This window comes from Festucalex cinctus, chromosome 3 (genome assembly GCF_051991245.1).
Source record: "Festucalex cinctus isolate MCC-2025b chromosome 3, RoL_Fcin_1.0, whole genome shotgun sequence".
NCBI classification, from domain to species: Eukaryota; Metazoa; Chordata; class Actinopteri; order Syngnathiformes; family Syngnathidae; genus Festucalex; species Festucalex cinctus.
Genome location: NC_135413.1, coordinates 18,264,665 through 18,276,324, shown reverse-complemented (window position 1 = coordinate 18,276,324; position 11,660 = coordinate 18,264,665). Strand labels below are relative to the sequence as shown.

Sequence of the window (11,660 nt, the reverse complement as noted above, 5' to 3'; positions counted from 1 at the left end):
CCCGAAAGACCACTGTCTAAAACCATGTGGCTGACCAATCGGATGCAAATCATTGAATTAGAAAAGCGCAAATTCTAGCTTTTGGGTGCAGGAATAATTTCTTCTCTCTCTGAAATTATATGTTGACATACTTTAGTGGAGTTCACCCATGAAAAAATAAATGTAAAAATTCCAGTAATTTTGGGGGGAAAGGTAGTTCAAAAGTGCAAGGTTCCATTTTTTTTTTTTTTTTATGCATCAATTTTCTTCTCTGCATGTATGTATAACTTTTTTTTTTTTTTTTTTGTAATGAGTCAATGACTAGATAAATATTTGATGGAACAGTAATTAATAAGCATGTTATGCAATGTAAACTTTATTTACATGACAAAAATAAAAACAATCACTGACGTAATGCCATGCTCTTTCAACCCCTGGGTAGCGAGAATTTCCTTCCGTGGGATGACAACAGTTGGTTTGAAGCGCTTTTCATGACACTCATTGGCTCTGGACTCATGTCCCAAAGAAAACGTCTTGCTGTTAAACTAAGACATTACATTAGTACATAAAAACAGTATTTACAGGGACTCACAGTGCCCACGCTAGTGATGAAACTGTTTACGACAGCTTGCTAAACGGCAATAACATTTCAACTCTAAATGATCCTCATCGTTAATGTGCTTAGCTGTGCGTGGACTGTCCCACGGCGAGAGAACGGGGGACTGAAGTGAGTGACAAAAAGCGGGTTACGGTACGTTTCACGTAAATAACAAAGGTGTGTTAACGAGTACAAACACAATCATAGTCTGTGTCCATTCATTCCTGTGGCGTTTGTGGAATGGGGTGCGGGTATCCCTGACGTTAGCCCTCGGGTGGCAGATGCTTGGTCTTTGGAGCTTCAAGTACAAACGGCTATCAGGTGGGTGAAGCGCTTGAGCTGACCAAAAGTAATATAAATGAGTCAATAAAGTATACACAACTTGAATTTACAAGTTTGTATCTATTGGCCACTCAAAATTTAGCGCGTATTCTTATAACTATTGCTAAAATCAGCTCTACTGTATCTGTATTAGCCTGAGGGAATTTTGTTTACTAGAACATTGTCAACTATTTTGAGAATTAACGTAGCCTGTAATTAGATTGTTTTACATATCTTGGGAATATTGTGATACTGCGCTTGGTTGCAATCAGTCCAGGGTTCAACCATGATTGGCAACAGCTCATCCACAACCCTCGTAAGGACAGGTGGTGTAGAAAATGGATGGCTATCCTAATAGCGATAATATCGTTCCATATCGAGTCCACGCACAGCACAATCGACTTTAACACATACCGATATGGCTCTGCGTATTATGAATGGCGACAATACAAGACTAGGGTTGACTGTGCAACTTGTCATCCACAGTAAAAGCAGTGGTTATACAGCCTTTAAACACCAAAAACCTGTTTAAGAGAAAGTCTGGCAACTTTTTAATTAATAGAATAAAAACAAGAAGCACTCCCCTCAGTTGAGAGCGCTGTCAATTCTGAGACATCAATTTGCATACAATGTAACTCAATGCAGCTTTAGTAGACAGATGAACATCTTTAAAAAACAAACAAAAAACCTTCAACTGGGATTTCTACTGGAATTAGAAGACATTTTTTATACACAAGTGGTGTTTAGGTACCAAATGCTTCTTAGGTCCATCTAATGAGAGCAGGAAGAGAACCGCAAAACGTGGATGCCAGTCGCCGCCAACAGACACTTGCGGAGTTCCTACTCCCGATTGTTCTTCTTTATACGCTCCAGACGTTCCTTCAGGTCGCCCACGTTTGCCGCTGGCGAGGCCGAGCGGATGTGCGCGTTGGACGGCGAGCGGGGCTGAGCGTTGTGCTCCTGCTGATAGAGCTCCCTGGACTCTTTGAGCTGCGACAGCTTGCTCTGGAGCATGTCGGTGGACGAGGCCACCGACGGCTTGGATGACAGCAGAGAGGAGATCGGGGCTCTCTGTTGCGGCTCGTCATCGCCGCTGTTACCGATGCTCTGCAACAAATGTGCAAAGATAACTTTTCAGTCCAAAGACTAAATTATAGGGCATATTTCTTAGGTGGGATTCCCTGCAAACGACAAAAAAGGTATTGCCTCGCTTGACTCAAGGTCAGTGTTCACAACTCCACCTTAACAGACTGTTCCAACACAACACCATCATTCAAAAATTTGCTTAGAATTGTGGGGAAACAGCTTGTTTTCATCATGGTCCTGGTTGAGAGGCTGCATTAAAGCCTTCTGTATGCTAACATTTAAAAAAAAACAAAAAAACGGGACCCTTAATATATTTAAAATAGAACGTATTTATACGTTTTGGGGACCAAATGAGTTAATGAAAACCATTTGAAAACTGCACTTTGCCTTGTGTTTTCTTTTGGACTATTTGGCTTAATGTGACTGATTTGATTTAATTGTGACAAATATGCAAAAAAATAAATAAATAAACTTTCACACCACCCTTTATGGTGTCTAGATAAGTTCAGTGCAGCATGTTAATTAAGTCATATACAAATTATGTTCATATATTCGTTTAGTTAAATTTTGTCAACTTGTAGTTGACGCTTCAAAGGCTGCAAGTCAAAGTGTTTCGTGAGTTAACTCTAAAGTACATAAACTTTCATTCATATTAATTCATGGTTCAATTGCCTTGAATTTTGGAGTACAAGCCTAACATCTAAGACAAACATTTATCTATAATAAATCTGAAATTCTTTAATGCAATAGAATTTTTTGCTTGTGCTAGCTAAAAAAACAATCAAAACAGGTGCATGTGAACTCTTGGAGCAACTTAACGAGCCAAGACAATGACATTTGTGACGATTGAGCTAAGGCTTTCATCCGCAACTTTGATTTGACTCACCCTGATGTTTTCCAGGCCTTGTCTCTGACGTAGAATCTTGAGTCTCTCGTAGTAGACGGCCGGCTTTAGATCTTCGTCGTTACTGCTCAGATTGTTGTCAGCAGCATGCTGTGCAATTACTGCAGAATGACACATCAGTTGACAGTTCTGTGCGCGGACAAAGCTCAGGAACACGTTTTGTCTATTTCCTCACCTGTTGGGTTTTGAATGCGAGGTTTGCCCTCTCGCTCCGACTCGATCATCCGAAGCCCTCGCTCCACATAACTCTGGAAGAACGGGGTCGTGCTCTTCAGGAAGGGCTCAAGGTCCATATCGGTACACTTCTGTTTGTACTCGTACAGCTCTGTCAAGCCCTGGTGACATTCAGGTACAATTTTTAAATACATGTGATTACTGATGCTCCAATATCTGGAGATTGTACAGTGTCAAGCTGAACTGCTGCCAAAACGATCACTGACCTCTTTAGTGTTCTCCTTGGAGCCGATTTTCTTGAAGATTTCACTGAGAATGTCTCGGACCTTTGCCTTTGACATCCCGTCCTCCTGGGAACAACATTTGATTTTCGATGCTGAATGTTCAAACTTGAACTTTCACAAATTATGTTACTTCAAACTTCATAAGGTTCAAAGTGTCTTTTCTTTCAGTTAATTAGTGCTGTGATTTTGCTTTTTGTATTTTATGTCAGGCGCCTCAAAGATGTTGAGGCAATGATTTAGTTTAATTTACATTCAAATAATAAATGTATGACGATATTTTTTTTTTTAGCAGCAATAACTCAAAAGTATTCATACCATCAGCTATTTAATTATACGCACTGAAAATGGAATATCCGTTGTAAATTGGATATTTTACAATCATTTGCATTAAGTGTGTTACTCACCACATGCAGACTACCCTTCTCGCTACTTCGGTCACTCTTGCTACCAAACAGGTTGCCCGATTGTTTGACAGACCGTCTCAAATAAGCCTCTAATTCAGACTCATTTCGGTTCTCAATCATTGAAAGGTGGTCCAGGATCTGTCGATTAAGAAAAAGATCAGTAACTACATTTACAAAAACAAAAAAAAGCTTGAACATTTGTCATGGTTAAAGTGACATTTACAATATACACAGTATTCTTCCGCTATTACTGATCATTTTTACTGGTACATTTAATGCTGTACTAAAACAAAATTTCACTTCAATGGCAAATGAGTCTGGAAGAAGGAAAAAAATCTCGTGTTCATGAAGGTTTGTTACCTTAACCCCAGTAAGCTTGCAAAGCGTGTGTAATAGAGTCTTGAGGGTTCTGTGTGGAACGTCATTCTTGAGCTGCTTAAGTTTCTCTTTGGGGAAAACCTTCATGATGTTGTGGACATCGAACAAAATCCGATCAAGGTTGATGCTGTTGATGGTCTCCGGGAGGTGGCGAATCAGCCTCCACAGGCACTGTTGAGTAAACACACGTCACATTAAGCTTTCATTTCCGTTTAAGCATCGACACTTCCAGTTTCTGCAACGTCAGATGAGACTTACCTTCATCACCAGTTCAGAGAACATGGGAGACCCGGCTATTGGGACCAAAGTGTCTTGAAGCATCACAAGCAGGGCACTGCACACAGTCATACATTTTCAGTAAAAAAATAAAATAATAATAATAGATTAAAACAAAAAAAAAACAAAAAAAAAAGTACATACATACACGAAAATATCAAGTTTAACATGAATCTCTATCTCAATCTTAAAAATACTCTGTTAATATCTAGGGCTTATTTACCTAATTATGTTGGTCTGGTCAGATTTTTCCAGCACTTTGACTACAAGCAGGTTCACAGATCTGATGACCTGCTGGCCTTCCTCGGTGTCCTCCACCCTGCTGTCCAGGATCAGCGTTATCAGGCCATGCATCAGGTCCTTCAACACACCCATGGATGCTTCTCGCGCCAAAGACTCCAAGGAGAATAACTGAAAGGCAAGAATAAAGAGATACATGAACACTTCCAGTTTTCCACCTCTGGCTCATCCAATAAAATTTTATGTGGGAGTTACTCACAGACAGCATATTGCCAAGGATGCAGCTATATAGTTTAAATATAACCTTCTTGTCCAACCTGTCATCTGCCATGTGGGTATTATAGATGAGCCGCAGCTGCATGATGGTGGCAATGAGGAACTGGTCAATGTGTCCTGACATGACCTCTGCCTTGTTCTCCTGCCACAATACTTCATCAATCTGTGAGGACAGACCCATTTTTCAGCATCATGCATTGATTTATTACTTCAAAGTTTACAACAGATACTTTTTTTTCTTAAGCTATTTGGGTAATTAGTGCTTCAATTTGCACTTGCACTGAAAATTAACGATGCTTGCTGTGTGGCAATGTGACCAATCGCGGCTCACCTGTTTTCTGGGTTTGGTCATGTCACAATAATAAACAGCCATGATTGGTCATTACCTGTGCTCTGAGCACACGTCGTTTTCGGTCAACAGCAAGGGGCAAAATGTGTTTTTAACTCATTCACTCGCAGCCATTTTCACATAAGCAATCCCCTTTGCTCCCAACTGTTTTACTGGATTTTGACCAATTTTGCAAGGCCCACAGAATAGTGTTCTATTGCTATAAAAACATGGACCCTACCAAAAGAAAGATTAAAGTCTCTTCTTTCATCAGGAAAAAAAAAAAGCATTTTTCTATCTTTTTCCGTTTTGCAGCAATTAGCATTAGACTATAGCTAAGTTTCCTCATTATTCACAAATCAATTTAGAATTGTGAGTAATTGAGCTTGTTTTCAAGATGGCCCTGGTTGATCTCATATCTGCTGCCACCTGCTGAACGTTTTTGTAATTAGTACCATAGCGTCACCCGTTCTCTGCAGTTGAGAGGCTGCATCAAAGCCTTCTGTATGCTCTAGCATAGGGGTCTCCAAGTTCGGTCCTTGAGAGCCCCTATCCAGCCTGATTTCCATGTCTCCAACCTTCAGCACAGATGAATCTAATGATCAGCTAATCAGCAAGCTTTGCAGAACCCTGATAACGATCCCGATCATGAATCAGGTGTGTTAGTGGAGAGAAACATGGTTAACAGGCTGAATAGGGGCTCTCGAGGACCGAACTTGAAGACCCCTGGTCTAGCATTAAAAAAAAAACAAAAACCGTATAGATACGTCTTTGGGACACTTAAAACATTTCAAATAGAACACATTTATACGTTTTTGGGAGCAAATGAGTTAAGATATAGATTGTACAAGGAAAAATAGACAAAACAACCTGAAAATGGCTGCATCTCTTTAAATCAGGGGTGTCAAATATACAACCCTTGAGGACAAAAACTGCAGTTTTTCAGAATAATTAACTGTTGTTGCTAATTTTACTCACTGCGGGTTACACTGATGACCTCTTAACTGACATTTGGAAATTTAGCATTTACTCAGGATCTGATGCAAAAATCTGGTCCTCATTTTTGTTAAGAAATTGATGAAAAAAAAATCAAAATTATTTGCACCACAAAAACAGGTAATATTTTGACCTGTCATTATTTTTTAGCTTATAAGGCCCACTTCAGATCAAATTTGGATTTAAGTTACCCCTCTATTAATGAGTTTGACAACCCTTCCTACTTTAAATGCAGTGAAGCCTCTGCAGTCATAGCTGTTGCAATAACCCACACAGTGGAGGGCAAGTGACCTTTACCTGCGCAAGGGCCTGTATGCTGGTGTTAATGTCCCCACTGGCCACCTGAGAGATGACAAAGTTGATAGTGGACGCAGTGCTGTTGTGGAGATCATCAAAGTGTGGGGAAATAGTGCGCATCCTGGTGAGACGACACAGCGGCATTGAAATCAACAACTTGCGAGTCCAAGATCTGTTCTACACGCATCTTGTGCACATCAGGTAAACTTACTTGGGCTCAGGGATCACAATGGGCTCCAGCAGCTCATCCAGTTCGTGTTGGACAAGGTCCGGCAATTCGGTGACTCGACTCAGGTCCATCCCAATCATATCCAGGTCTAATTGGAACTTCTTGGGGATGGGCATTTGAGAGGACTCGCTGTGCTGGGCGTTCTGGCGGGCTTGGCTGGGGAAGAGAACTGTATGTAAGCCTAAGTGATAGGGCAGTGTGATCATTTTTATTTTAGTGATTTTGAGTTATTCTATTATTGTCTGTTATTTCTGTGCAAGTTGATGCAAGTTATTGGTGGGGGGGAGGGGACTTGCTGGGGAGAGGGAGGGAAAAAAAAATTCTGGTAGCAAGCAAGACAAATACAGAAAACTCCAGAATTGGGATGGGGGAGCTACATAATTTGTTCCAGGTATAGAATGGTCTCGGTTTAAAAATGAGCCCAGATGTCTAATTCCTTATGTCAACTTCACCTGTTGCTAATCCTCAACTAGCCAACACCTAAAAGTATTGAATTTTGACAAAGACATTCCTATACTCTCAGAGCAGTAAATGCTGCCAATGAGTGATTTAACTACTTGAAATTATTATTGTGTGCAACTGAACCCCTAATTTTACATATATATAATGCACACACTTTAGGAATCAGCTTTATCATTAGAGGCACCACAGCTACACATGGTGCAAGAGAATTGTTACATGTTTAAATATCATTAGCCAAAATGAACTTCTATATGAAACTAAAGTTTTGGCATTTTGATTATGCTGCACAACCAAAAATGGATGATGATTGGAATTGAATACAGAAAAATTGATAGTTTGCATTGCACCATCTATTGAATGAGGCAAATCCAAATGATGGTGTCCTTTCACATTAGGATGCTAAAATATTTTAAGTTCCTTGCAAAGGACACAGACACAAGAGGAGCAGGAGGAAGAGTTACTCACATCCTATAAGTGCGATACATAATTCTGCTCCGGAGAGGAAGGCAGGAAGAATACAGAAAGGAGGAAATCACAGGGGGGAAAAAGATGAGGAGTTAAGAGACATGCAAGCAGCAGGCCCGCTTCGCAGCCAAAAGACACACAAGGTTTGCTTTCACTGTCAGATCCTGTCTAGTAGTAAGTGCCATATATGGACAAAAGAATTAAATTGGGCCATGACACCTATAGGAACTCAAGTAGAGAATTATGCAATTGGTCATTCATGGCACAAATGTCCCACTTTAGGCTCTGGTGACCTACTTGAGTTTGTTGGGGTCTTCCTGCGAGGACTTGCGAAGGAAAGTGCCATTGGGGTTAGCTGGGTGATCTCTTTGAGAGCGCTCATTTGCACTCTGCTTGACTGGAGTAGCAGCCGTCTTCTTCATTGCCGAACGTTTGATCCTCTCTTCCAACATGCTCATATCTTTATCCGACAACTGAAAATAATGGATGGGCAACATCAATTTTGGAGTTGAGTTTTAAATAGCTTTGACTATTGCACTCCTCACACTTACGTTTCCTATAAGTTTATACACTTGGTCTCCACAGACGTTGTACACGGCCACTACCGTGTTTAGAGCAGCATTTCGGACGGAAGTGTCTCTATCACCGATATGAACTGCGATCTCTTTCAGAGACTTGGCTGGAGTTGGTTGGCATACATTCAGTCCATAGCCTTCTATTAAAGAACCCAACTCCTCCAGACATTCTTATGACATAAATCCAAAAACACAATATAAGAAAACATGCACTCACAGTGAGCAATACATTTTGAATAATTTAATGCAATGAAAATGGAAGATTACAGCGACTCACCAGCTCTTTGTTTGGAGTTTTTGGACTTGGTGCCATCCATCAGGTAAGGAAAGACCTTGGATGCAGGGTAAACCTTACATAGCATGGCCAATATTGCCCGAGCATCTTTGCGAACCACATCCTTAGACTCTCCAACCTTAGAAAAGAACATTGAGGAACCTAGACTTAAACACCATTCACAGAGAAAAGGCTTGTGTAGCCATATGTAGTGCATGCTGACCTTGAGTAGAAGGTACGGGACAAACGAGTTTGCCTCATACTCAGTGAGATGATAGTTCTCTCTATCGAGCATGGCAAAAAGCAGCTTCAAATACTCCAGCACCTTCATGAGGACTGTCGTGTTGGTGTCGAAAAAGCGCAAGGTGAACCACTTAAGAATTAAGTCCAGACAACTTATGGTGGCATCACTCTCACTCTCCAACCTCTGTCAAGTAACACAAGTGAAGTGGCTGCTTAGTTTATTCACAGTGTGATCTATGCATGCAAGGAAATAAGGGCCTACAGTCTTATGTATGCCTGAAATTTACATGAAAAAAAAAGTGACATCACGCATGCATTCTCACCTCAATCATGACACTAATAGCCTTCACATGTCTCTGGAAGTCAAGATGGAAGAGTTCATCCTGGAGCCACTTGGCAAAGCAGGTAGACATCTGAGTTTTAAGCTGTTCCAAATATTCATCTCGAGGAGTGATGAAGTTCCACTTCAAAATCTGATAGATGGATTAGATATATACAGATACTTTATTAATCCCCAAAGTGGAAATTCAAGGTGCACACCCATATACAAAGCAAAGTGACAAGAAAAGGACAAAAAAAAACAAGTTATTAGCATAATTTAGCAATAGTACCAAAATGCATGTTAACAAGATCTCTTTGACAATGAAATGGCGACCGATACAAATCTTCCAAGTCCTGAAGCACATTGAGAGGAATCAGTCACTGTGACTTATTCTCTGAGATGTTACAGTGTCATGCCTCCTCATTCCACTCTCCACCAGTGCTCCGATGGTCCAACTACCTCCATCACTGACACACAAACTTGACCACTTTGTCGAGACGGTTCCCCTCCTTACTTGTCACGCTGTTCCCCCACCACACCGCAACAAAAGACATAGCACTGATGAAAACTGATTTAAAAAAAAAAAAAAAAAAAAAAAAAAAAAAAGGTAGCGCATTTCATTGCAGACATCAAAAGAGCTTAACTTTATGTAAAAGAAGAGTCATTCGCATGTTCCTACCAGTGCAGTTTGTGATCCAGGTGGACACCAAGATATCTGTCAACACTCAACTAGGGCTGTCATGATTAGTCGACTTGTTACCCCGGGTTTACACCGGATGCGGTTGCAGTGCGGTTGCGGTGCGTTCCGGCGACGCAAGCAATTAGATTCCATTCATTTGAATGGTGCAGTTTACACCGCTTGCGGGTGCGTTGCGTGTCGACTGCGTCTCAGCTGCGGCGTACCGCAGGCCTTCCGCAAGGATAGACCTATTTTCTATTTTTGCCGGATGCCGCAGCGGTAGGCCTCCGGCAAATGGCAAGCTAGCACAAAACACATCGAGCGGGACAGGAAGACCGACACAGTTTCAAAATAAATTTCCGGTTACCTTTCAGAATAAAACACTCGCCAGCTCCTATTTCGCAAGCTTTTCAGCAAAACGTGACGTGGGCGTCGCCGGGCCATGTGCTCATTCATGGTTTAGACACCAGCAAACATGGACGAGGAGAGGTTTATATTGGAGGTGGAAAACCACAAAATAATATATGACACGGCACATCCTTTTTATAAGGACAACCAAAAAAAGGATGCTGCATGGAATCTCATAGCAGAAGAAGAAGAAGAAAAGGTTAAATCATAAGAAGTCCACCTCTCTTTCTGCTTCTCGGTTGAGCACAGACTTTCTGTATGTTTGTCGTTGTGAAATGCCACATGATCGCGCGCGCGCGGTCCCGCGAGACACGTTGGGAACTGGGCGGCGACGGAGCTGCCGGACCGCAGCTGTGCGGAGCCGGTGTGGATTGACCAAAAAATTGACGCGTCCGGAGCACGCAGTCAAGACGCACCGCACCGCAACCGCACTGCAACCACATCCGGTGGAAACCCGGGGTTAGACTAACTCTGGGGGTGGGGGGCCTCTGACTGGCAATAGCACAGTACCAGAGGCCACACTTCCGAGTCTGACATACTGTGGCCTCTCTGCCAGGTAGTTTGTAACCCACTTCTACCCTCAATTTCACATGTTTCGACCTCAGAATCTGCAGCTGGATGATGTTGAAAGCACTCGAGAAATCAAAAAACATAAGCCTCACATAACCGCTCTTGCCATTTAGAAATGAGGACACCAATAACATGTACAGGATGACGTCCTCCACTCCCGTGTTCTCCAAATAGGCAAACAGCAGCAGATCTGCCTACTGCAGCTGCGGTCCCAGGAGACGGAGGAAGAGCCTCTCAAGGGCATCAAGGCCACTGGTTTATAATCTTTGACGCCGGGTGGCCTCCCCACCATAGGCACAGGCACGATGCAGAAGGCTTTCCACCAAGCTAAATTCAGGTGTTACATTCTACTTATTAAGGTTCCAGAAACTATATGTTCTCTGTTTAAATGATACTGATCACATTATATTTCACATTTTGTACAGCAAATAAGAGAATTACATTGGTGCTGGAGTGTGTTTTCCCATTATCTGAATAGGATTTTCCTCAATTGTGAGTGAAATACTAACAGATAGACGTTATCTGCTCCCTTGATTATAGTAAGGTACCTTCAGTTGCTTCTCCTCTTTAATCCTCTGCTCCTTAGCATTGGGGACAAGGATGAAGAGAGGCCCAGACCTATCCTCATCATCTTTCATGCCTTTGGGAACTGGCTTCTTGGTAGCCGTACTCTGAAAGCGAGACAAGGCCTAAATGTCAGACATTTTTAATACTAATACTCAGTTGAACACAAATGTATTTGTTGTATAAAAACCATGGATAAAGAAAAACGTATGACAGATCAAACAAGTTGAAAATGACGAATGACAATTAGTTCTTAAACATGCAGCAATTCATTTCATGCAGTGAAGTGATATGAAAACGGTGATTGTTCTTTTCTGTAAGCATGCAG

General features: G+C 41.6%; 1 protein-coding gene across 3 annotated transcripts in view; it reads right to left on the bottom strand.

The window, feature by feature from the left end:
- Positions 1 to 337: 337 nt before the first annotated feature.
- The window catches only part of ckap5 (cytoskeleton associated protein 5), a 31,834-nt gene continuing 20,511 nt past the window's right edge, over positions 338 to 11,660 (bottom strand). For 2 of the 3 annotated variants that reach the window (XM_077516348.1, XM_077516350.1), the window contains 18 exons: positions 11,317 to 11,439; positions 9,113 to 9,262; positions 8,770 to 8,973; positions 8,550 to 8,685; positions 8,249 to 8,442; positions 7,995 to 8,170; positions 7,698 to 7,721; positions 6,753 to 6,926; positions 6,542 to 6,662; positions 4,904 to 5,083; positions 4,628 to 4,815; positions 4,387 to 4,462; positions 4,111 to 4,299; positions 3,751 to 3,888; positions 3,329 to 3,412; positions 3,064 to 3,223; positions 2,871 to 2,989; positions 338 to 2,005 (listed from right to left, as the gene is read on the bottom strand). In XM_077516348.1, coding sequence (XP_077372474.1) covers positions 1,739 to 2,005; positions 2,871 to 2,989; positions 3,064 to 3,223; positions 3,329 to 3,412; positions 3,751 to 3,888; positions 4,111 to 4,299; positions 4,387 to 4,462; positions 4,628 to 4,815; positions 4,904 to 5,083; positions 6,542 to 6,662; positions 6,753 to 6,926; positions 7,698 to 7,721; positions 7,995 to 8,170; positions 8,249 to 8,442; positions 8,550 to 8,685; positions 8,770 to 8,973; positions 9,113 to 9,262; positions 11,317 to 11,439 — 2,703 coding nt within the window. In that variant the 3' untranslated portion in view covers positions 338 to 1,738. The remainder of the gene's footprint in view (positions 2,006 to 2,870; positions 2,990 to 3,063; positions 3,224 to 3,328; positions 3,413 to 3,750; positions 3,889 to 4,110; positions 4,300 to 4,386; positions 4,463 to 4,627; positions 4,816 to 4,903; positions 5,084 to 6,541; positions 6,663 to 6,752; positions 6,927 to 7,697; positions 7,722 to 7,994; positions 8,171 to 8,248; positions 8,443 to 8,549; positions 8,686 to 8,769; positions 8,974 to 9,112; positions 9,263 to 11,316; positions 11,440 to 11,660) is intronic. The other variant, XM_077516349.1, reaches the window with a different exon arrangement.